Genomic DNA, 26,024 nt, shown 5'->3' with positions numbered 1-26,024 from the left:
GAATGTGTTTTTTAATAGTAAGTTTGCTGTCGAGAATCACACCTAAAATTTTAAATCATACAGAGTTAAAGAATCATTATCAATTATAAGATCTGAATGTTGAGAAGCCACTATCCTCAACTTACAACCATATTTTGAGTTTTGTCAGGGTTTAATTTCATGTCCCATAATTTTCACCATTTATTAATTTTAGCTATATATTTATTATGGGATTCAGCAACCACAGACCTACATTCAGGAGATGGAATTAAGGCAAATAGAGTAGCATCATGTGCATATGCAACAGGCTTGTTTTCTAGGTCAAACCACATGTGCGTATATAGTATGAAAGGTAATGGGCCAAGAACATCAGATATCACATTTCTATACTCACTGTGCTCTTCACCCATCAATAACTCTGCAATTTTAAATATTTAACTTAGCCGGTGAATATATAATAGCTGCAACTCTGTTGCTCGACAGACAAAAAACAGTAAAAACTCACCAGCGATCGCTATACAGGTTGCGGGTGTGCCCACCAGCGCTAACTGTCGGCCAGATACCACTCTCGATGTAAACAAAGACTCAATTTCTTCTCTGTCGACGTGTCGACAAGACGTACTTTACTCGCTGTTGAACCTGGAGTTTTTTCACATCATACTTGGTGAAGTACTTTAATTTGGTTTGAGCTTTCGCAGTACCTGTACAGGTGTTTTTCTTCAAATAAATCCTTGAACTCTTTTTTTGGATCGTATTAATTGTTGATGACTTAGATCGTTTTTTTGGAATTTTCCCTTGACTAATTCAAAATGGCTGACCTTTCACAAGTTCCCAAGTTCAGAAAATGTAATGCTAGGGACTGTCATAGGCGTCTTCCAAAGGCTTCTCTCGACCCTCACACTGTTTGTTCCAATTGTCTGGGTAAAACCTGTCAATTGGAAGATCGGTGTGAGGAATGCGTGGGCCTGTCGGAATTCGATTTTCTCGAATTTGAGAAATATACACGCAGACTAGAGAGAGATAGGGTAAGGAGAAGTTCTTCTAGGTCGGTAGATTTTTCCTCTCCACATGCCCCTGAACCTAATCCTTCCCCTGTAGTGGTTGTTCCTAACCCCCCTCCTAGCAATCAGGAACCGTCGATGCAAGACATGATGCGTGCTATCCATGCCTTGGGGGAGAGAGTTGAGGCCCTTGCAAGTGACCGCAATCAACTCATGGCGGACGTAAAGGAACTAAAGTGCCAAAGTGCCGCGGCTGAAAGTGTTAAAGTGCCTAGTGTTTCTCAAAGTGTTGTGAACAGTGTTGCGCTTGAGGGTTCGTCTGTTCGTGCCTGTCGTCCTCCTAGTCCGGGACCTCTTGCAAGCTCCCAAGCCCAGGGGAGAAGCAATGTCGTACGACTCATGGGTTCGAGAGGCCTTGATCAGCGAAGACGTTCTCTCTATGGTATCAGGCGTATCTCCCCAAGATCGCCCCTACCAACGTAAGACGAGAGAGCCCATTTTTACCTCGTCGTCCGAAGGTGTTTCTCGTAAGAAACCTTGGACCAAGGTCTCCCGACCTTTGAAGCGTAAGTCGGTCCCTTCAGGACAAGTCCAACGTCCCGGTTGTAGCCACTGGGACAGTTCGGACTCGTTGCCGTCATCTGATGACTGCTCGCCGCCTAAGAGAGGCAAAGCTGTGCCGCCTCAGTCGCTCTCCCCGTCTGTTGCCGCACCTGCTTCCGTAGACCCTAAATGGGTATTGCTGCAGGACATGCAGTCCAAGCTTGCGTCCTTGATGGAGGACTTCAATGCGGAGAAGGTTGCTGCTGAACCTTCTGGCCAACAACCATCCAAGCGGTCTGTTGTGCGTCCTGTTGACGTTGAGGTAGCTTTCTCGCGTCAACCAGTTGGGGTAGCACCTCCACCGATGCGACCCAGTGTGGGTTGCCAGCCGCACGTTGACGTTAGGCGACGCACGGAGGTGGTTGTTGATGTTCAGGACGTTCATCAACCATCAGAGGTGACTTGTTTTGACGCGGTGCGTCAACCTCCGCAACCCGGTATGGTGTTGACTGCACAACCCAGACGGTCTAAACAGTCTCGGGTGGACGCTGTGCGTCCTCGCGCAACCATGGGTGTTGACAGTTCCCAGACTGTGCAGCAGTTCCATGACGCTGCATCCGGCTCCGTCACGCATGCACCAGTGCGACCGGACTCGGCGAGTCAAACGTTGCCCACTCCTTTGCCGCTTCCTCATCAGTTATCGGATGAGGAACTATCAGATGAGGACGTTGCTGAACCACAAGAGGATCAACCTTCAGAACTTGATGAGCCTAAGGCATCTCAACCATCCTTGGACTTTAGAAAAGTCATGGCTGTATTTAAGGAGTTGTTCCCTGACCACTTTGTTTCTGTGGCTCCTCGTTCGCCGCCGTCGGAGTTTGTATTAGGCGTGCCTGCTACCGTACCTGCCTTTACTAAACTCGTTCTCTCTCGCTCATCCAAGAGAGCTTTGCGGCTGTTGGGAGATTGGTTAGAGACCAAGAAGAGTTTAGGAAAGACAGCATTTGCCTTTCCCCCATCTAAACTCTCGTCTAGATCGAGCGTCTGGTATGCCACGGGAGAAGTTCTCGGCTTGGGAGTTCCTGCCTCTGCCCAGGGCGACTTCTCAAGTCTTGTAGACTCTCCCCGCCGCCTTGCCATGAGACGCTCAAAGATTTGTTGGTCACCATCGGACCTGGACCACCTTCTTAAAGGTATATTTAGGGCTTTCAAAGTCTTTAACTTCCTAGACTGGTGTTTAGGAGCCCTGAGCAGGAAAATCTCTTCTGCAGATAAGGATGTTTCCTTACTCATTATGTCCTGCATGGACAAGGCCGTCCGTGATGGGTCCAACGAGCTTGCCGCCTCATTCACGTCCGGAGTCCTGAAGAAGCGAGAGTCTCTATGTTCTTTCCTGTGTGCTGGAGTGACGCCATGCCAAAGATCTGAGCTACTCTTTGCTCCCCTTTCCAAGTGCCTGTTTCCTGAAGTCTTGGTTAAGGAAATTGCCTTGTCTTTAGTTCAGAAGGACACCCACGATCTAGTTGCGTCCTCGGCTCGCAAAGCTCCCCCTTTGCCTACATTGTCTGCTAGACCGAGGATAGACACTCCAGCATCTCGTTTTATTCCGCCCTTTCGTGGCAGAGCCTCCAGCAGGGGAGGTGCTCGTGCCGAAGGGAAGCGAGGGAAGAGGAAAGGATCCAAGTCCTCTAAGGGCAGAGTCTGACTGCCCGCAACTTCAGACAGCAGTAGGAGCCAGACTCAAGAACTTCTGGCAAGCCTGGGAGAAGAGAGGCGCAGATCAACAATCTGTGAGGTTACTCAGAGAGGGGTACAAAATCCCTTTTGTACGCAAACCCCCTCTAGCGACGTCCCCCATCGATCTCTCTCCCAGGTACAGAGAGGAAGAAAAGAGACAAGCCCTGAAACTGGAAGTGTCTCTTTTGCTAGAGAAGGGAGCGGTGGTCAAAGTCTCGGACCTTCAATCACCGGGGTTTTACAACCGTCTCTTCCTAGTATCAAAGAAGACAGGAGGTTGGAGACCGGTGCTAGACGTCAGTGCTCTGAATGTCTTTGTCACAAAGACGAAGTTTTCCATGGAGACCACAAAGTCAGTCTTAGCAGCGGTCAGAAAGGAAGACTGGATGGTCTCGCTAGACCTAAGGGACGCCTACTTCCACATCCCCATTCACTCAGACTCCCAACCTTTTCTGAGATTCGTCTTCGAAGATGTGGTTTACCAGTTTCGGGCCCTGTGCTTTGGCCTAAGCACAGCTCCTCTCGTATTTACGAGGCTGATGAGGAATGTGGCGAAATTCCTCCACTTATCGGACATCCGAGCCTCCCTTTATTTGGACGACTGGCTTCTCAGAGCCTCTTCCAGTCGTCGCTGTCTGAAGGATCTCAAGTGGACTCTAGATCTGACCAAGGAATTGGGACTCCTAGTCAATTTGGAAAAGTCGCAGCTGGTCCCATCCCAAATTATTCTGTATTTAGGGATGGAGATTCACAGTCAAGCTTTTCGGGCTTTTCCGTCGGCCCCCAGAATAGATCAAGCCCTGCTCTCCATCCAGAAGATGCTGAAGAAAGAACGCTGCTCAGTCAGGCTGTGGATGAGTCTGGTAGGGACGCTGTCATCCCTGGAGCAATTTGTATCACTAGGAAGACTACACCTCCGTCCTCTTCAATTCCATCTGGCTTTTCACTGGAAAAAGGACAAGACGCTAGAGGCGGTCTCGATCCCGATTTCCGGAAAGATAAAGTCTTGTCTGACTTGGTGGAAGGACAATATCAACCTAAGAGAGGGTCTTCCCCTGGCAGTTCAGATACCCAACCACGTTCTCTTCTCGGACGCATCGGACTTGGGCTGGGGCGCGACGCTGGACGGTCGGGAATGCTCAGGTCTGTGGAACTCGAGTCAGAGGAGCATGCATATCAACTGCAAGGAGCTGTTGGCAGTTCATCTGGCCTTGAAAAGCTTCGAGTATCTCCTTCGAGGCAAAGTGGTGGAAGTAAACTCGGACAACACCACGGCCTTGGCATACATCTCCAAACAGGGAGGTACCCACTCACTGACGTTGTACGAGATCGCAAGGGACCTGCTCATCTGGTCAAAAGGTTGAGACATCTCCCTAGTAACGAGGTTCATCCAGGGCGACTTGAACGTCCTAGCAGATTGTCTCAGTCGGAAAGGTCAAGTAATTCCAACCGAATGGACCCTCCACAAGGATGTGTGCAAGAGACTTTTGGGCCACTTGGGGTCAACCCACCATAGATCTCTTTGCAACCTCGCTGACCAAGAGGCTTCCAATATATTGCTCTCCAGTCCCGGACCCAGCAGCAATACATATAGATGCCTTCCTCCTAGATTGGTCACATCTGGATCTTTACGCTTTCCCACCATTCAAGATTGTCAACAAGGTACTGCAGAAGTTCGCCTCTCACGAAGGGACAAGGTTGACGTTAGTTGCTCCCCTCTGGCCCGCGAGAGAATGGTTCACCGAGGTATTTCGATGGTTAGTAGACGTTCCCAGAAGTCTTCCTCTAAGAGTAGACCTTCTACGTCAGCCACACGTAAAGAAGGTACACCAAAGCCTCCACGCTCTTCGTCTGACTGCCTTCAGACTATCGAAAGACTCTCGAGAGCTAGAGGCTTTTCGAAGGAGGCAGCCAGTGCGATTGCTAGAGCAAGGAGAGCGTCTACCATTAGAGTCTACCAATCGAAGTGGGAAGTCTTCCGTGACTGGTGCAAGTCAGTTTCTGTATCCTCGACCAGTACCTCTGTAGCCCAAATAGCTGATTTTCTCTTATACCTGAGAAAAGGACGATCCCTTTCAGCTCCCACTATCAAGGGCTACAGAAGCATGTTGGCATCGGTCTTCCGGCATAGAGGCTTAGATCTTTCCAACAATAAAGATCTGCAAGACCTCCTTAAGTCTTTCGAGACCACTAAGGAGCGTCGTTTGGCTACTCCTGGGTGGAATTTAGACGTGGTCCTAAGATTCCTCATGTCAGACAGGTTTGAGCCTTTACAGTCAGCCTCCCTGAAAGATCTCACTCTTAAGACTCTTTTCCTGGTATGCTTAGCCTCGGCTAAAAGAGTCAGTGAGATTCATGCCTTCAGCAAGAACATTGGATTTTCGTCGGAAAAAGCTACTTGTTCACTGCAACTTGGTTTTCTAGCCAAAAATGAGCTACCTTCTCGTCCTTGGCCTAAATCTTTCGATATTCCCAGCTTATCGGAGATCGTAGGCAATGAACTAGAAAGAGTCTTATGCCCTGTTAGAGCTCTTAAGTTCTACTTAGATCGTACTAAACCTTTACGAGGCCAATCTGAAGCTTTATGGTGTTCAGTTAAGAAACCATCCTTGCCTATGTCAAAGAATGCTTTGTCATACTTTATCAGATTGTTAATACAAGAAGCTCATTCACATCTGAGTGAGGAAGACCGATCTTTGGTTAAGGTTAAGACGCACGAGGTTAGAGCTGTAGCAACTTCCGTGGCCTTTAAGCAAAATAGATCTCTGCAAAGTATAATGGACGCAACCTATTGGAGAAGCAAGTCAGTGTTCGCGTCATTTTACTTGCAAGATGTCCAGTCTCTTTACGAGAACTGCTACACACTGGGACCATTCGTAGCAGCGAGTGCAGTAGTGGGTGAGGGCTCAACCACTACAATTCCCTAATTCCATATCCTTTTAATCTGTCTCTTGAAATGTTTTTAATGTTGTTTTTATGGGTTGTCCGGAAGGCTAAGAAGCCTTTCGCATCCTGGTTGATTTGGTGGGTGGTCAAAGTCATTTCTTGAGAGCGCCCAGATTAGGGGTTTGATGAGGTCCTGTTGTATGGGTTGCAGCCCTTGATACTTCAGCTCCTAGGGGTCTGTCAGCATCCTAAGAGGATCGCGAGGCTCCGTAAGGAAGACGTACTTACAAGGCAGAGTAATCGTCTAAGTCGACTTCCTTACCAGGTACCTATTTATTTTGTTTTTGTTATATTGATAACTTCCAAAATGAAATAAAAACTCTTAGCTTATACGATGTAAACATATTTAACTGGTCTCTACCCACCTCCTTGGGTGTGAATCAGCTATTATATATTCACCGGCTAAGTTAAATATTTAAAAATGATATTTTAATTATAAAATAAATTTTTGAATATACTTACCCGGTGAATATATAAATTAAACGACCCTCCCTTCCTCCCCAATAGAGACGCAGTGGGATGAGAAGAAATTGAGTCTTTGTTTACATCGAGAGTGGTATCTGGCCGACAGTTGGCGCTGGTGGGCACACCCGCAACCTGTATAGCGATCGCTGGCGAGTTTTTACTGTTTTTTGTCTGTCGAGCAACAGAGTTGCAGCTATTATATATTCACCGGGTAAGTATATTCAAAAATTTATTTTATAATTAAAGTATCATTTTATTACTTAAAAATTCAATAATGATTCGAAGAAAAGACCACCCACTCCCAACTGTTTGAGTTTGAAAACAAGGGCCTTATGCTTAACATAGTAGAAAGGAGAACTAAATAAAGGTCTCAAGGTTACTCATGAATAGCAGAGGCAAGGGTCAGTGACATTGCCATATCAAGCAGGACAGTGGTCTAGAGACTGACTATATATACACATGATCAGTTCCCAAGGTCTCTCACCGCCTAAGCTAGGACCAAGGCGGGCCAAGCAATGGCTGCTGATGACTCAGCAGATAGACCTATGGGCTCCCCCAAACCCCACATCCTTAGCTCACAAGGATGATGAGGTTACAGCAACCAAAGGAACTAACAAGTTTGAGCAGGACTCAAACCTCATTCATAAAAACTTCCAGATCACAATCAAGGGATTTCTATACAGCATTGGAGATTGTAAGAAGGGTATCACATGCTCCAAGCCCTTCACAAAAGCCAATTGATGTAGTGCTTGAAAAAAAGTTTCAATATTTCTGAAGAACCTAGATTTGTATAATTTTCATTAACATCATGTCTATTAAAACTTTATATGTTCTAACTATTACAGTCACTTTTCGTCTTTCAAAATGTTAAACGAATAGTTTTGTGAAGAGATAGAGGGAAAGGAATGTATTGTTGTGGTTGGAATTACCTTGGTAGAAGTAGATCAAGGCAATACTTAATTGTGAAACTGGTTTTGAAGGCAGTACAAAAGTTGTGTAGCAACAGATGGGATTTAGTGGAAAGAGATGGTAGAGTGTTGTTAGTGTGTTTTATCAGTTAAGCTAAATAAAAAGATATGGGATTGATTATTAGGCAGAGCTCTCAAGGAACTACGAAACAAATATTTCCAAGCATAGTACTTTCAACAATTTGAAATTATAAAAATTTTTGTGCACTACTCATCATTATTCAAGTGTTTCATCTTCTGTTCCCTACACAATATTGTTGGGAATGATTAAGGAATAAAATATTTCATAGGAAAAGCAGATTGCTTAGGAAGACCAATCTATGTAATATGCCCTAAAGAATACTGCAAAAAGTGTCTAGCAGGTGAGCAAAGATGTTAATATCTTGGCCCAATCACCACCAATAACCACAATGTAATAGGTCTCATTTCAATTGCTGGTATGTTAATGAAAAGTCTTTGGAAAGAAGCTTTTGAACATGCTTAAACATTTAAAATGAGAATGTCAGATATATTCTTCAATTAACCAATTATGTTCCAATATCCTATGAATATTATACTTTTATTTTAAAGTTACAAGGTTTTCTTTTTACTTGCTGCAATTTCAGTTCAAGGCGAGAGAGCACAAGTGACTGGTGGCTTGAAGATTCAGCCAGTCAGCATCTGGGTTTGGCGGGAATTTCTCAACCTGGATTGGATGATGCATCTGTCCCATCAATTAAAAGCACTTCTAGTCTAGATCCAGAGCTCTCATTACATCCATTCTCAGTGCTAAGCCAGTAAGTTTATATACGGCACACTTTTCCTTCTACAGTAACTTTTTAAAAAATGTTTTTAGTATAAATTATATGATTGCATTTCAGAATACTATACCACCTTTTAATGCATATACAATTTTAACAAAGAGGGGGTTTTGACAAAGGAAGAATCTATTTTTTGGTAGTTGCCTTGTGATCTCCAAGGACTGACTAGAACAGGAAATTCAAAACGACATATATACCAAAATAATATTGTCTCCCTTGCTGTAGGGCTAGCGTATCAGCGTGCAAAGCATGGACTCAGTGTGTATAATAGAGAACTTCGAGTTCAGGCAGTATTGAACTCGACACAGCACCTCGAATGCTGAAAATTGTCTGCTATGTGTGACATAATTACCAAGATGTGGTCGCATAGACGAAAGAACCAATGGTGTTATTGGAGACATCGTTACCTGGGCATCAGCTTGCACCCAACTGCCATATCGCATTCCTAAGTGAGAATCCATTGTCTTGCTCTCCTGCGCAAGGCCAGGGAGCATCGAAGGTCCAAGAGATCACACAGCACTTCTCCAAAAATAGGTTTTTCCTTTGTCAAGACCAGATTTTTTTGTAGTTGATGTGGTGTGTTGTCTATTAGAACCAGTACCAGTGCATTATTGAGTAGACTATGCACAATCAAGGATACCTGTATACCATCAAGCAACAACATATAACACCTAGCATATGTTTATATTCATAAGAAGAAAAACTAACAAATCTGACTCTCACCTCATAAGGGGTGACTGAAAAATTCTGAGAGCCTGTCATCACACTTCTTCTGAAAGACCTGGCTGAACAGGTCCTTCACTAGGGATTACTCCTGTAGGGGTCACGAACAGGTTAAGTACCTCACGTGAATGTTGTATTGCTTGGATTTGTTTCAAGTAGTGTTTAATGGCAAGGTTAAATCGAGTGAACATTCATATAAAAATTAGTCTATACATCAGTTTAGTGAGATCGGTGTTACTATATGGACACGAGTCATGTTAGGACAATGAAACAATCTCCAATAGACTTAGTAAATTTAAGAACAAAGCTCTCAGAAGGATATTGAGAGTTAAATGGCAGGACAGGATTAGAAATGAAATTATAAGAGAGAGATTACTCGAGCGCCATATGCGGATGAGATCATGATGAGGGGTAGATTGAGAAGGGTTGGGCCTGCTCTTCGCACTCCCCAAGAGAGATTAGTTCACCAAATGTTCATTTAGGCTCCACTAGGCACTAGAAGAGTTGGAAGAGTCAGACCTACATAGCTGAGGAATATGAAGCGTGAAGTAGGAGATAATGAATGAAAAGCTCAAGATAGAGACAACTGGCAAAATCTAACCGAGGCTCTTAGCATCAATAGATCCATGAGGAGATGATGATGAGTGTTTAATGAACACCCTATTCCAAGATCAATCTGTACAGCTCTGGATGTCCAGAAATTTCATATCAGTAAAGAATGCTAGTGAAGAAACAATTTTTCTCATATCACGAGTTTTAGGGATGGAGATAGGACCAACTTTTTCAATTTGGGAGGTCATTAAATACAGGTAGCTCCCTGTTGAAAGGTGCTTGTTGGTTTGGGAGGCCATTAGCCTGAAAGCCTATCCACAATACACAGGATCGAAAGGAAGAGCCCCCACTGGAGCCTTCCAAGGAGATTGGTACCCCAAAGGGCCACAACAAAATCCTCTATCTGGGATGAAAAGGAAGTGGACGAAGGGCAGAAATTTATAGAGAGCAGATTGAAGCCTTAGCTCTCATGGCTATAACCAAGGTGTTTATAGGATATGCAAGATAACCAAATCTTGGCTGACTGGTATCCTGCCTAGCAGAACTCTTGAGTTGGAACATACAGTACATAGATAGTGGCATAGACATCGGGATAGCTTCCTGGGAAGACCGAAGCCTCCTCTGAGGAACCCCTCAGTAAAAGAGCCTTCTCTTCGGGGTCTAGGTTGGCCTCCAAACCTAAACCTATTACCTGGAAAGGGCATGGTCCAACACGATCCTATTTCCCAAACCCCTAACTGCTTTATCTGGAATTGCATGGTTGATGAGATCCTTGCTGGGTAAATACTCAGCATTCCCTGTGATCTTTTTAAAGCCTTTCACTTTCATTGAAAGGAGAAAGACAGTATATCTCTCAAATCTTTCTCAAGTGTACCCTACTTACGAGTAGAATGGATCCACTGCAAACAAATCGAATAATTAACAGGGTTCCAAGCCCGGGACCTATCAGCAAAACAGTCACTATGGTAGCAAAAACACTCGTCACCCCACTTAAGGTTGGGTACAGTACACTTGATTTTGCTGATGCACAGGTATTATTATCTCCAACACGAGTATCAGTTCTTTTGTGTATATAGTGATGATGTAAGTAATGACATCGCCCATAGTAGATGATTTTCAGGGCCTGAACTTGAAGGCTTCTCTTATACACACGGAGTCTGTGCTTTGTACTGTATGTTGATACATACACTAGCCTTAGAGCAGGGGAGACAATATTTCTTTGGTATTTATGTCCTACTGTATTGGATTCCTGTTCTAACCTCTCCCAGGAAAGTCCTTGGAGACCACACAGCACTTTAACCCCCCCCCCTCCCCACAAGTGTACATTATAAATCATCAAGCTTGATGTTAATTGCCAAGTGGAGAAGAAACTAGACTAACAATAAGCAGGAATAAAGCATACCAGTTTATCTACACCAAAATTACAGTCATTTGAAATACATGTGAGAAGCATATTTTTCATAATTGAAACTTTTATCTTAATTTGGTATTGCATATGATTCTAAAGAAATTTTACTACATAAGGGAGATTACACCATATTATATTCCACAGGGTTGGTGCCGATGGAGAGGATGTGGTGCAGAATTCACCAGTTACTACACACCAATATCAGCCGTATCCCCTCACTCCACGATAGAAAAAGTTACTTTAACTATTCACAGGACTGGTTTATTTTTTTAGATGCTTTATCCATTTATCATTCTTGTATGAGAATGAGTAAATTAGTTGTATCGTTGAGTGTTTTTCTTAAATGTATTTTAAGATGGTACCAAAGATATTTCATATCTAATAAAGATTTTAAAAAAATTTTGTAAACTGGTTGTATTATTTTGATATTTAAAACTTGAAAGGTGAGTTTTTTTTTTTTAACTTATATTAATATTTATTTTCCCAAACACAAACTGCAAATCAAAACACACAATATTTCAAACATTTTATTTTCTGGACCTATATGATTCACATATCTTTTCATAAGTTATAAATGTATTTGATAATATTAAAAAACAAAGCAACTTTAAACCAGATATTTGAAACTGCTAACAAATAATTCAAATGTGAAATTATGTAATAAATATTTCTACCAGGATGTTACTTCTTTTTCTTTCCTTTGCCCTGTTTTCCCTGTTGTTGTTGTTGTACATCTTGACCATGTTTAGGATTAGTTCTACTTTTCAGTTGTGGTATTTTTTCTGCTGTGTAGACCATCAGGTCCTCCCGAGTTCTGAAAGCAAGTACAAAGTTCTTTAGAAAATTCTGTCTTCTCCTCAGTCACACATTATTAGTAAATATATATACATGTAATTGTACTTTACTCATACGTGTACACAAGCCTTTCATCCTTCAAGATAGGGAATGTCTTCAATGCAAGCTGGAACAGCTGTTGACTTCGTTAACGAGGTAGTTAATGAGTACAGATGCAACCTTACATAAGGCTTTCATTCTTTTTCTTATACTTTTCAGAAAGGGGATGATTATTTGGATTTGTGAAGCTGACCATGGATGTTCAATTTTATAAATGCAGGGTAAAGGATAGTTTAGGCACTGCAATTGGTTTATGATAAGCCTGGAGATAGACCCCCACTATCTGCGCTTCTTGTATGGGTCATGATTTCTTGCAGTCATTACCATGTGCTGAGTGCAGCTAAGTGACATGCTTTCAAGAGTAAGAGGAGCAGTGGTGGGTTTATGCTTTGAACAGTAAAGTGATGGCTAAGTCTTTTCTGGTGTCAAGCTTGGCAACCCTTAAGATGATGATGATAAAGCTTTATATCCTTTTTTGAGTTCACTTGTCACTGAAGTTTCTGCAAATACGAACGTGGTTTGGTCCGTGTGGAGTATACAGCATGAACAAGATCTTGGACCTTCATTGGAGCATTTTTCAGGCTTTGGTGGAATGTGATGTTTCCCCAGTATTTGCTGCACCCCAGCACGGCATTGACTGCTCTCCTGTTTCTGTGCCACTGATAAGTTTGACCTAAGGAAAGTGAGAAGGCAGTGACCTTGGCACACCAATCCGTAAATCAGTGGACTAACTGGGTTTCAAAGTGGAGGGATACACATACTTTGCGCTGCCTGAATCTCATAACAAGTTGGTCCAGAGGTAACTCTGATGCACTGAGAAACCGGGCAGCCATACCTCCTTCCGAGGAGTCACATGCAACCAGCACTCTCTCTCACAGGCTCTGGCTCGTCAATGATTGGTGGTAAAAAATGCAGCTACAACTTTTTCTAAACACCAATCAAACCGCCTACAACCTCCTGCACTCGAAGGGATTTTGTATGTGCACAGCCCTTTTGCGGCCCCAAACCTGGTCAGGTCAGGAAGAGAGGTAGAGGGGGATGTTGGCATAACCCCTTACCTGCTGCCATGAGGAGAGGGATGCCTTTCATCAGACTGGGAACATGGCAGAGATACAGGGCCGAGTATTGGGTAGTGTCTATAGGGCCAGGTACTTACTACCTTTTCTGAACCACCTCCCCCCTATCTATCATGAACCATACTCTAATGCTTTTACATTCTCCCCCTCATGAACTATACTCTAAGGCTTTTACAATATCCCCCTCTCTCATGCACCATACTACAAGGCTTTTACAGTCTCTTCCTGGTGAAGAACTTGTCACTATGTGTCCCTTTATATGTGACAAACTAGGGGCTGGAGACCACTCATCAACCTCTCTCCCGTAAACCAGTTTGTGGAAGGAAACAGTTTGGTCTATACTAATTCCACCAGAGAAGACTTCATGCTCCCAGAACTACTTCCACTTCCTCCTTGACAGTACGATGTATCAGTTTAAGACCCTGTGTTTTGGACTGTACTGCTGTTCAGGAGCTTACTCTAGAGTAGCTGGAGCTCACTAGTGCAGAATAGGTCTGCTGACTTACCTTGACAACTGCCTGATCTTTGCTTCCTCTGTGAAGCATTTGCTACAGGATATAGAGCGGCTTCTTGCCTTTTGTCACAATCTGGGCATTATGATAAATTGGGAGAAGTATAACCTAACAGCCAAGTAGAGTTTGAATAATTATTTGGGCATACAGTACTGATAAACATGACAGTAGCTCGAGTTTTTCACAACTGTTTCTGTACAAGACAATACTCCCAGCTAAGTGGTTGCAGTCTTCTCCGCCACCATTTGTCGCTGGAGAAGCTCGTCCCATACAGGTGCCTCCAGAGATCCCTTCAATGCTGTTTGAAGGATCACTGGTCAGCCCCAAGTAATTGCTCTAGCCCTTCTGTTCCAGTGGAATGGGGCTGATTTTACCAGAGAAACCTGGAAAGGTTTCAAATGCCTTCTCCTTAGAGGGGGAAAAGTGTGGATGCACTGCTGATAGTGTGTAACCAGCGAAAGACTTAATCCAAAGAGAATCACTTTGGTCTGAGGCCTGAGTGCTCAGAGGTGAATATGTGCATCTAGAAGGGTGAGATTAACTGCTTAGGGAGATTATGCAGGTGATCGTACACTAACCAGGTCTAGAATCTGTTTCCTAACAGTAGGATTACCCTCTGCCAAGGGTTCATTAACCAAAGAGTGTACTGTATATGCTTATCAGTATCTGGGAGTGCCTTACTAGAGGAGCGTGAATCCATAAAACTTTCAAGTTCTGCTGAGAAAGTTTCTACTGATGGGGGCACATTTACAATTGTACACGTCTCTCTGTAAGCATAAGATTCCAGAACTGAATGCTTGCATGCCAAAATGGTCATATTCTCTTCTGAAAGAACACCTTTCCAAATCTCTTGTCCTGGAATGTGAAGGTCTAGAAGTACAGTACAATCTTCAGGGAAGGAGGGTGAGAGAACCTTCGCTTGGAAGACAGATTCCTTTAGGGAGTACTGCAGGTTTCCGCTCCTCTTTGCCTAACTGAAGCTAGGTGATTTATTTGCCTTTGCAGAAGACGAGGTTGAAGGCATCGGAGTAGGTGAAGAGGTAGGTCAAAGGTTCTTTCTGGTCTTAACCATCAAGAGTGTTCCATGAGCTGCTGGTGAGGAAAATGCCAAAGTTAAGATTCTGTCATCAAGTCTACTATCCAAGATGTCTGGTAGACCTGAGGAGTTCACGTCGGCCTTCTCTCCGAGGCTGCAACGGAAGGATTTGTGGCTGAGGAGGCTTTATTGTTAGCAGTAGCTAAAGCGAGTATAAATTTCTCTGCTAACAGGATGCCTTCCAACCTTAAAGACAGCCACAATGTCTTTAAGGTATCTTCTCTTGCCGGGTTGTTATCTGAAAAATTATCAATTATAGTACCCTGAACCAACTGGGGACTACCCGCCTCTCTAGGGGAAGTGGGTAGTACCAACTCCCTCAGAGCTTGTATTAAAGTTAATTCACGTTTGTTGTCCTTCTCCGTCACCCCACAGGAGAGGGTTCGGAAGCATGAGTACCAGAGGAGGAGAGAGAGGGTTAGTGGAACTCTTCAACTTCGATAAAAACGTCACTTGGCTTTTTATTTCCTTCTCTTTCCGTACTGACGGGCATGATTTACATTCCTTGCAGGGCGATGTCTCCTAACAGTCATGGCCTCTGCAAGATGGCACAATTAATGGGGATCCACTGAGCTCCAGCTCAAAAATGTTTCACCGTTATGGCCACGAACGTAAGGGCAGGACTGCATGTCCAAACATGGTTTCTCCATTGCCAAAAGCAACAAGTCACACTGAAAAGTTTGGTTACACTGAGAGTACATCTGTACATCTTGGGAGCTATAGCCAAACTGGCTTCTCAGTGAATCAGCTGGGAGTGGGGGTGGGATGGTAATGGTTCCCACCACCTGCATGCAACTACTGACACCTCGTTATAAGATCTTGACAGTCACGTTTACAGCTTTACTGAAATCATACAAGGGTTGAATCCGTGCTGGAACAATAAGTAATATGCAAAAATTTTAAGGTACTTTTCTAATATTACGAGTGAATGCAATAAATCTTAAATAAGAAGATAATTAGCTATGAAATGAATAGATGTAGATGTCAACTTACTCGAATTTGGGATTAATAGGTTCTCCACTGGGACTCTTCAACTGCACTCTAACTCTTCCCCAGTAAGGTGCTTCCTTGCTCTTTTCACGACAATATATTTTCCTTTCACCAAGCATCTTGTGGGGAAAAATTTTATTTTCATTAGTAAAATAAATTTTTGAATATACTTACCCGATAATCATGTAGCTGTCAACTCTGTTGCCGACAGAAATCTACGGTCGGGATACGCCAGCGATCGCTATACAGGTGGGGGTGAACGCCACAGCGCCATCTGTGGTCAGGTACTCTAGTACTTCTTGTCAACACCACCTCAACTTTTTCCTCGGTCCACTGGTTCTCTATGGGGAGGAAGGGTGGGTCAATTAAATCATGATTTTCGGGTAAGTATATTCAAAAATTTATTTTACTAATGAAAATAACATTTTTCAATATTAATCTTACCCGATAATCATGTAGCTGATTCACACCCAGGGTGGTGGGTGGAGACCAGCATACATGTTAACACAGAAGCTAAGTATCCCGTATTTTATTTTATTAGTTATTCAAAAATAACATAAAATAAATAAGTACCTGGTAAGGAAGACGACTTGAACCATTACTCTGCCTTTATTAAGTACGTCTTTCTTACTGAGCGTAGCGGTCCTCTTAGGATGCTGAACGACTCTTAGGTGCTGAAGTATAAAGGGCTGCAACCCATACTAAAGGACCTCATCACAACCTTTAACCTCGGCGCTTCTCAAGAAAGAATTGACCACCCGCCAAATCAACAAGGATGTGGAAGGCTTCTTAGCCAACCGTACAACCCATAAAAAGTATTCAAGAGAAAGGTTAAAAAGGTTATGGGATTATGGGAATGTAGTGGCTGAGCCCCCGCCTACTACTGCATTCGTTGCTACGAATGGTCCCAGGGTGTAGCAGTTCTCGTAAAGAGACTGGACATCTTTGAGATAGAATGATGCGAACACTGACTTGCTTCTCCAATAGGTTGCATCCATAACACTCTGCAGAGAACGGTTCTGTTTGAGGGCCACTGAAGTAGCCACAGCTCTCACTTCATGTGTCCTTACCTTCAGCAAAGCAAGGTCTTCTTCCTTCAGATGAGAATGTGCTTCCCTAATCAGGAGCCTGAATAGGTAAGAAACTGAGTTCTTAGACCTTGGAAGAGAAAGCTTCTTGATAGCCCACCATAAGGCTTCTGATTGTCCTCGTAAAGGTTATGACCTTTTTAGATAGTACCTAAGAGCTCTAACTGGGCAAAGTACTCTCTCCAGTTCGTCCCCCACCAAGTTGGACAGGCTTGGGATCTCGAACGACTTAGGCCAAGGACGTGAAGGAAGCTCGTTTTAGCAAAAAACCGAGCTGCAAGGAACATGTAGCCGTCTCAGATGTGAAAACTATGTTCCTGCTGAAGGCGTGGATCTCACTTACTCTTTTAGCTGTTGTCAAGCACACGAGGAAAAGAGTTTTAATGTGAGGTCCTTAAAAGAGGCTGATTGGAGAGGTTCAAATCTTGATGACATAAGGAACCTTAGGACCACGTCTAGATTCCAGCCTGGAGTGGACAACCGACGTTCCTTTGAGGTCTTAACAGACCTAAGGAGGTCCTGTAGATCTTTGTTGGTGGAAAGATCCAAGCCTCTGTGGCGGAAAACCGCTGCCAACATACTTCTGTAACCCTTAATCGTAGGAGCTGAAAGGGATCTTACGTTCCTTAGATGTAACAGGAAGTCAGCAATCTGGGTTACAGTGGTACTGGATGAGGAAACTGCATTGGCCTTGTACCAGCTTCGGAAGACTTCCCCTTTAGACTGATAGACTCTGAGAGTGGATGTCCTCCTTGCTCTGGCAATCGCTCTGGCTGCTGCCTCCTTCGAAAAGCCCCTAGCTCTTGAGAGTCTTTCGAAAGTCTGAAGGCAGTCAGACGAAGAGCGTGGAGGTTTGGATGTACCTTCTTTACGTGAGGTAGACGTAGAAGGTCCACTCCTAGAGGAAGAGTCCTGGGAATGTCGACCAGCCATTGCAGTACCTCTATGAACCATTCTCTCGCGGGCCAGAGCGGAGCCAACCAACGTCAGCCGTGTCCCTTTGCGAGAGGCGAACTTCTGAAGTACCCTGTTGACAATCTTGAACGGCGGGAATGCATACAGGTCGAGATGGGACCAATCCAGCAGAAAAGCATCCACGTGAACTGCTGCTGGGTCTGGAATCGGAGAACAATACAACGGGAGCCTCTAGGTTATCGAGGTAGCGAACAGATCTATGGTTGGCTGACCCCACAGGGCCCAAAGTCTGCTGCAAACATTCTTGTGAAGGGTCCACTCTGTGGGGATGACCTGACCCTTCTGGCTAAGGCGATCTGCCATGACATTCATATCGCCCTGAATGAACCTCGTTACCAGTGTGAGCTTTCGATCTTTTAACCAGATGAGGAGGTCCCTGCGATCTAGAACAACTTCCACGAATGAGTCCCTCCCTGCTTGGAGATGTAAGCCAAGGCTGTGGTGTTGTCAGAGTCCACCTCCACCACCTTGTTAAGCTGGAGGGACTTGAAGTTTATCAAGGTCAGATGAACCGCCAACAGCTCCTTGCAATAGATGTGAAGTGTCCTTAGCTCCTGATTCCATGTTCCCGAGCATTCCTGTCCGTCCAAAGTCGCACCCCAGCCCGTGTCTGATGCGTCAGAGAAGAGACGGCGGTCGGGTTTCTGAACAGCCAAAGGTAGACTTCCTTGAGAAGAAAGATGACAAATTCGAAGATAATTTGTATTTTTCCTAACCATACAAACCTTAGCTATTTACAAAGGGTTATTACTTTTAGCGTAGCTGAAATGGCGAGCCATTAGAATTTAACGAGGGTGTATTACCCCCGCGCTAGTTAGCGGGGGGTAGGGGAGTGGTAGCTAGCTACCCCTCCTCCCCCCCACACACAGGTGAATACTCACTTTCACTTAGAGGTAGGACTTGTCTTGGGGGACAGGGCTGGCGGGCAAATATGTGTAAATAGCTAAGGTTTGTATGGTTAAGAAAAATACAAATTATCTTCGAATTTGTCATTTGTTCCGTAACCGAAATACAAACCACGCTATTTACAAAGGGTGACTTATCCCTTAGGAAGGGTGGAAAGTCCCCAGCCATACTGGCTTTGGCTTTACCCGGGGACTCAGAATCCGAGTGAGTCGCACTCGAGAAAAGGAGTCCCTGCACCTCACAAGTTCCTTGCACCGCAAGGAACCATGTGGCCTACGTAAGCTTGTGTGTGAAGGAAGAAGTGTGACCCGTCTTAGGCAGTTGACCTGGAGTTCCAGAAGGAACTCTGGGTTAGGACGTTCCCAATACCACCTCGTCAGGGTATGGGGGACGCGACAGTATTGACTCAATACTCGGAACACAAGGAAGCATGGTTTACCTGCAGAGGTTCGAGGTCAGCTATGCAGAGACCAGGATGCTGCTTCCCCGTAGAGGGGATGATGAAGAAAGAAGTAAGGGCCAGACATACTTCTTTCGTTCATGCAGACTAAAACCTAATAACAATGCCCTCAACCTTCTGCTACCTGTCCAAAAAGGAGCCTGAGGTTAGACCAGCTGTTGTGTAGCCACCACAGAGCGATAGAAAACGTATCGAGACTCCTGTGGGTCACGCCCTGCAGGAAGCGGGCTGCGAAGGTCATCAGACGCTTCCAGACTCCAGCTTGTAGCACCTGCGTCACAGAGTAGTATTACTCGAAGGCGAGGGACGTTGCGATGTATCCAACATCGTGCTGTAGGGCGACGTGACGGGGGAGGGTCTGAAGACAGGTCGAGATGAATGTCCTTGAGTCCGGGCTGAAGAGGTATACTGGTGACTCTCCCCCCATGTCCTCCTTGTGTTCCCAAATCGGCTGCAACTGAGGCCAAACTGCAGCTGTTCCCAGCGCTAACCTCTCGATTCCTGTACTGGCAAGAAAGAGAAGGTCTTGGGACATCAGACACAGAATGGAGACTCGAAATCTTGAATGAATCGGACCGAAGGGTCGGGACCCTCAGATTCTGAGTCTAGCCAACAACTCAGGAGCGAGCCTGAATGTTGCCTTCCCCTCTTCCTTAGAAAGGGGGGGAGTAGTAAGAGACCAAGAAGATTGCTTACACACTGGCCGTGGCCAGAGTGAGCAGAAGACCCAAGGCGGAATACAATCCGAGGCCTGTCGTAAAAGGGTCTTGAGAAGATCTCTTAAAGGACTAAAAGTCCGAGCCATGCTCCAAGTTGGAGGTCTTCCTCCGACTAGGGCAGGGACGATCGTAGCTTCGCATGAGCGAGGATAGATCCAGCGGGCAGGAAAAAGTTATTCCTTTAAGCCTGAAGGTCAGGGAAAGGCTGAGCGACAGGCTTCATTGCCAAGAGCGGAAAGGAGTTTCCTCCCGCCGAAAGGCAATAAGATCGTTATTGCTGGAGAAGAGGCCTCACGGGAAGAGGTATATCTCCCACGGCACCAACCACCTTAGACTCTTCACTTTGCCTGGGAGACCCCTGTGGATGACTATCGCAGATGACGCGACCTCCGTACCGCGACTGTAGCGGGTTGTCTCTTCTAGAGGAGGAAGCGTAGTGTCTCCAGGCATGAAGCCGAAGCGACGCCCCGGTTCGGGAGAGATGTCGCAGTGTGGTTGCTTGAGTAGTCTGCGCCGTGGGAGAAGCTCTCCCGGGAGTTCCGTCAGGGGAAGCAGAGGGTCCAGAAACCGTTCTGCGCATAGTCCCAGTGGAGCTCTCCCATTGAAAGGTTGACAGACAACCTGGTTTTGTTGAGACCCATTGTCCGCAGACAAAAAGGAGGGAAGACGCAGGCGTCGAAGTTGTCCCACCATCACCGGAATGCATCTTGCCAGAGTCTCGGGGTCTGAGACTGGGGGGAAAACTAGCGGAAGCTTGAGGTTCCAAGCTGTCGCGATCAGGTCCCCCAGACCAGCACTTGCTGGTTACCCAAGGTCAAAGACCCCTAGGTACACTCTCTCTATGAGGCTCTGCTCGGATAGTCTGAGAGAAACATTCCCCTGCCTGGAATGAGAGAGCCGATGGTGGAATTGAGAGAATCTCAATCATCCCGGTATTTCTACTGCAAGATGTGAAGGTGTGAAAATGCGTCCCCTGCTGGTTAGCATGAAGTCGACACGCAACGGGGCGACTTGGCAGGAGCAGTAGGATCTGAAGAGGGGCCAGACTAAGGCCCTTAAGCCTGCCTGAATGATGGAGAGGTATCCTTCAGGTCTTGACCATAGGCCTGGACCGGAACATGCCCCCCCCCCTTTCCTTTGACGAGTCCGAGAACCGCATCAAGAATGTGGGGAAAGGACGAGAATATCCACTACCATCAAGAGGCTCCATAGGTCAACACCCATTGAATGTTTTATAGTTCCGCTGGTCCCATAGGGCCAGGGAGTCCGGTTAAACATTGCCTGAAGCCACCGGAACTTGGATCGCCCCACATGGAACTTATCCTGAGGCGACCGTTCGGACTATAAACGGGTCAATGAGGAAAGAAGAACTAGGAAACGTTCCAAGGTAGGGCTGAAAACTCTGCTTGACTGAGAACAGGTACTGCGACTCTCCTCAGTCTTGCCACAGTCAACCGAAAGGAAGGCTCGGAGGATGTGGTAACAGAATCTGGCGTCCCCAGGTGGTCACCCATCCAAGTACCGACGTTGCTTAACCTCGCTGGACGGACGAGAAGCGGGGTTTCCAACGTGGTAAGGCGGTTGACTCAATATCATGGCCAGATACTCCAGATGTTGAGGCGGAGGAAGAGAAGGCTCCAAGCAAAATACCATGAGCCCACACTCATGGTCAGCATTCGGAAGCTTTTCCCGGCGCTGAAGAAGGTCGAAACCCGAGCCTACCGGAGTTGACCAGCCCTCCAAACAGCAGAGGAGGCGGAAGTCTGCACCTGAGCGGCCAAGAGGAAGGCAGGGAGAGTTCTCTGGGGAAACAAACCTGCTATGCCACGGCGGGATAGCCACACTGCATCATAAGCAGGAATACTTGCAGTTTAGGCTGAATTCGACGAGCACCCTGGAAGATGGATGGAATGGAAACTGAAAGTACCCGTCCTTCCGATCCAGGGTTAAAGGAGTCCTGTCGCCTCGTTACCAGTCTGATCGATTCTGCTGGTCTACGCTGGCCGAAGTTTGTTCGACAAACTTGATCAGGGCTGAGAGGTCGACTATGGACATCCCCTCTCAGATCCTTCCTTACAAGAAAGGATCGACTGAGGGGGCCGGGGGTGAAGCCGTCGATGATCCTAAGGAAGACCTTCGCCTAAGGTATGGATCATTCTGCCCAACCGGGCAACTCTGCTGATGCTATGGCATAGAGGTTCAGAGACACTGAATTCGCTGACAGAGACGGCAGGCGCGATATCCTTGGCTACTCACAGAGATTGTGCGGGAATGGGCATCGGGAAGCTGTCATTCGGATGAGTAACCTTAAGCATCCTCCCAGCGAAAAAACCTGCAATCCTAGAGTTCGTGAACTCCTTTTTAGGACTATGCCCCCCCCGGGGGAGTCTCCCGTGCCATCTGTTCCTGACAGGAGGGAACTGCAATTGGACACCTTGTCCCAGTTGTCGTAGCCAATAACTTAGGCCGACGTGGTTGAAAGAAAAGGGAGCTGGAGCCCTGCAGAGTCTGGAAGAAAGCGCCTTGGAGGAGTGGAACCGGAAGTCGATTTACTCCGCACAGCAGATGTCTAAGTCTCTGTCCTTGGGCAAAGACAAAACTCTTCTCAAGGATGGAAGGGTGTCTGAGGTCGTTGACCTCCACAGATGAGACACCCGAAGGAAGCCTTCAGTCAGCGCGTCCAGATGGTACAACATCGAGCTTGTCCGCAAGTAGATACTTAACGACGAAAGGCCAAGGTGCCTGAGCTCGAGAGGAGGAAAGTACCCTTGATCTTCCTGTAGCTTCCTTGAACCAAACCTCGGGCCGTAACCGAGGAGGGAAAGAACCTGGTAAGCTCCCAGAGGAAGAGGTAAGCAGTCACCCCTTGTCCGATGGAGAAATCTTGAACGGAAAGCCCCCCCGCCAAAAATCCTTCCAGGGCGGGAGAAGGAGAGAGTACTCGTGCAGGAGAGGGGACCCTCGAGACCGACCTCTTGGGAACCAACTTCGCCCTGGGGGAAGTCACCACGAAGTCCACTCCTCTCTTTCTCTTCAGCGTAGGAGAGACAGCCGCTGGTTTGTTACCCTGGCCGGTGAGTGCTGGTTTCATAACCCTCATTAACGCCCGTGCCAGCGGATCAAACCATGTCTGCTGCTCCAAGGACACATAGTCCGAAATCCTCGCTAAGGTGAAAGGGATCGGGCGATCCTTTGGAGAGGACACGACGGTTCCTGCCTGAAAAGAAGGTGGGAAGAATGCTGTACTGACCTGTCTTCGTCCTGCACTACCAACCTGTGCTTGGATGGAGGTGATCCCGAGTACCGCCTAGGAGCACGCGTCCCTGCTGCTACCACCGGCTGTGGAATTCGCCGCGAACTATGGTCGCGCGAGGGCGAACGGCCGCGCAAAGGCGAATGGTCGCGCGGGCGCACAGGCGAGTGGTCGCGCGGGCGCGCAGGCGAGCGGGCGCGCAGGCGAGCGATCGCGCGGGCGCGCAGGCGAGCGATCGCGCGGGCGCGCAGGCGAGCGATCGCGCGGGCACGCAGGCGAATGGGCGTGAGGGTAGGCAGGTAAATGAACACGTGTTCGAGGCGACGAACGCAAGCGATGGCGTGACGGCGAGGGATCGTGCTGCCGCGTAGGTGAAGATCATCGCTGGCGGTAAGCGATGGCGAGCAGCATGTGTAGGTGAATGATCGCGTGATAGGGTGCGATGGTGATCAGCATCCGCAAGAGGGCGAGCGTTCAGGGTTGTGCGATGAGGAGCAGCATGCGTAAGCGGGCAATCGTGCAGGGTTGTGCGATGGCGAGCAGCATGCGCAGGTGAATGATCGCGTGAAAGGGTGCGATGGTGATCAGCATCCGCATGAGGGCGATCGTTCAGGGTTGTGCGATGAGGAGCAGCATGCGTAAGCGGGCAATCGTGCAGGGTTGTGCGATGGCGAGCAGCATGCGCAGGTGAATGATCGCGTGAAAGGGTGCGATGGTGATCAGCATCCGCAAGAGGGCGATCGTTCAGGGTTGTGCGATGAGGAGCAGCATGCGTAAGCGGGCAATCGTTCAGGGTTGTGCGATGGCGAGCAGCATGCGCAGGTAAATGATCGCGTGAAAGGGTGCGATGGTGATCAGCATCCGCATGAGGGCGATCGTTCAGAGTTGAGGGTCGCGCGATGGCGATCAGCATCCGCAGTTGAGGGTCGCGCGATGGCGATCAGCATCCGCAGTTGAGGGTCGCGCGATGGCGATCAGCATCCGCAGTTGAGGGTCGCGCGATGGCGATCAGCATCCGCAGTTGAGGGTCGCGCGATGGCGATCAGCATCCGCAGTTGAGGGTCGCGCGATGGCGATCAGCATCCGCAGTTGAGGGTCGCGCGATGGCGATCAGCATCCGCAGTTGAGGGTCGCGCGATGGCGATCAGCATCCGCAGTTGAGGGTCGCGCGATGGCGATCAGCATCCGCAGTTGAGGGTCGCGCGATGGCGATCAGCATCCGCAGTTGAGCTAGTAGCTGGCGAACCATGTTCCTTCAGAAGTGTTGGAGAACGTTGGCGTGCCAGCTGTAACACACGTGGGCGATCCGGAGATCGCTGGCGAGCTGATGATCGCTGACGATCGCTGGCGAGCTGATGATCGCTGACGAGCTGATGATCGCTGACGAGCAGAAGGCTACGCGTGGAAGCCTGCGCAAAGAAGAAGAGTCCTTGACCCCGACCTGAACCGAAGTTCTAGATCGCGAGGGCGAACGTGGGCGCACAGGGCACGTAACAGGAACCGCAGGGAAGATCATCTTGAAAGCGCTGACGAACAGGAGAGCGCTGATGAGCAGAAGGGCGCGCAGGGAAACCCTGACACGCAAGGGAAGAAACCCCCGTGGGGGCAACCCTTTGCCCCGAAGGGATCGTTGTCCGCCGGGAGACTGATGTTCGTCGGAAGACCGCTGTCCGTCGGGAAGACCGTTGTCCGTCGGGAAGACCGTTGCCCGTCGGAAGACGAGATTAGACTGCTGTCCATCTGCACCAAGACGGAAGATCGAGAAAAAGAAGTTGTAGGCTGCAAACGGAGATTCAAAAAGGCGCCTCAAGCACCCTTATAGGGAGATGAGAGGCCCTTACGACGAGGCGGACGGAGGGCCTTACGGCGAGGGAGGCCCACAGCAACAGCAACAGAAGAAACCTCCGAAGAGGAGTCTCTATGAGTGTACTCTCTCGCGAACGAAAGAGAAACACTTCGTGGAAGAGACTGGTCAGCCAGTGACCTAAAAGGGGCAATCCTCCGAAGAGGAGCTCCTGCAGTTGCCCAGCCCCTTGAGCGAAACTGCAGGTGCGACCACTCAGCACCAAGAGCATAGTCGCACGAAAAAAAGGCAAGAGAAGAACCCCCCAAAAGAGGAAAAGCTCAAGCCTGGACAGGAAAAAACTTCCCTCGGAAGGAAAGTTATCCGCCCAAGGAGGCAAGCCTCCTGACTGTTCTAAAATGAACTGGAGAGCTGTCCGTCGACACGGGAGTACTACCAGTAGAAGGAGACACGCCCCTGACGACAATACAAGGGGGGAGGCAGCAACAGCCGAATCCCCAGGACTCAACCAGACAGCTCACACCGTTGCTATATTACAGAAACGAACTAGATCGGTAACTGTAAAAAAATAAAACAAATAATATTAGTACACATTCATTCCCCCGGGAAGGCTCCGAAGAGGAATCCCGAGGAAAAGGAACAAGAATTACACAACAGGCACGTGCCCTCACAACCACTTACACTCGCGGAAGGAGAGCTGTAACCAAAACAGAATTATAACAATTATAATTATGTAACTATGTAATTATGTAATTTAAAAATGAATGAACACTAAAGAAAAAAACGAAAACCCCGAAAGGAATCGTTCTACAAGCTGAAAAATTAACAACTACAATTAGATTCATAAACTAATTGAGACAAAATGTACGGCGTAGCAACCCCACCCACACGGGAAGGAAGCTACAAGGGCGTAGTAAAACATAGTAAAAGGGTGAACGACCTCAAGAGAGAGAGAGAGAGAAAGACCGAAGTCAAACTCGATCGCAACCCATAAATTAGGCCGTGGTGGCCTAACTGCCGAGGCCTCCACGTAGATATCGTACACTACACACACACATCTGAAAAGGAAACTTACTTATTTCTATACTCAAATATATATACAAACATGAAAACATGTTTACATATATAT

The 26,024-nt window shown here is 47.0% G+C and overlaps 2 protein-coding genes across 3 annotated transcripts in view; one reads left to right on the top strand and one right to left on the bottom strand.

Moving 5' to 3' along the window:
* Spt7 overlaps positions 1–11,508 on the top strand; it is a 70,532-nt gene extending 59,024 nt beyond the window's left edge. For both annotated transcript variants that reach the window (XM_068380610.1, XM_068380611.1), the window contains exons 7-8: positions 8,245–8,415; positions 11,267–11,508. In XM_068380610.1, the coding sequence (XP_068236711.1) occupies positions 8,245–8,415; positions 11,267–11,351 (256 nt within the window). In that variant the 3' untranslated portion in view covers positions 11,352–11,508. The remainder of the gene's footprint in view (positions 1–8,244; positions 8,416–11,266) is intronic.
* A 128-nt stretch (positions 11,509–11,636) lies between these two features.
* Positions 11,637–26,024, bottom strand: part of Srp19 (signal recognition particle 19) — a 42,686-nt gene continuing 28,298 nt past the window's right edge. The window contains exons 4-5 of the mRNA XM_068380612.1: positions 15,694–15,809; positions 11,637–11,936 (exon numbers count right to left, since the gene is read on the bottom strand). Of these exons, the coding sequence (XP_068236713.1) occupies positions 11,804–11,936; positions 15,694–15,809 (249 nt within the window). The 3' untranslated portion in view covers positions 11,637–11,803. The remainder of the gene's footprint in view (positions 11,937–15,693; positions 15,810–26,024) is intronic.

Source organism: Palaemon carinicauda, chromosome 9 (genome assembly GCF_036898095.1).
Source record: "Palaemon carinicauda isolate YSFRI2023 chromosome 9, ASM3689809v2, whole genome shotgun sequence".
Lineage (NCBI taxonomy): Eukaryota > Metazoa > Arthropoda > Malacostraca > Decapoda > Palaemonidae > Palaemon > Palaemon carinicauda.
The sequence above is the reverse complement of the archived record's forward strand: the minus strand, read 5'-3'. Positions and strand labels throughout refer to the sequence as shown.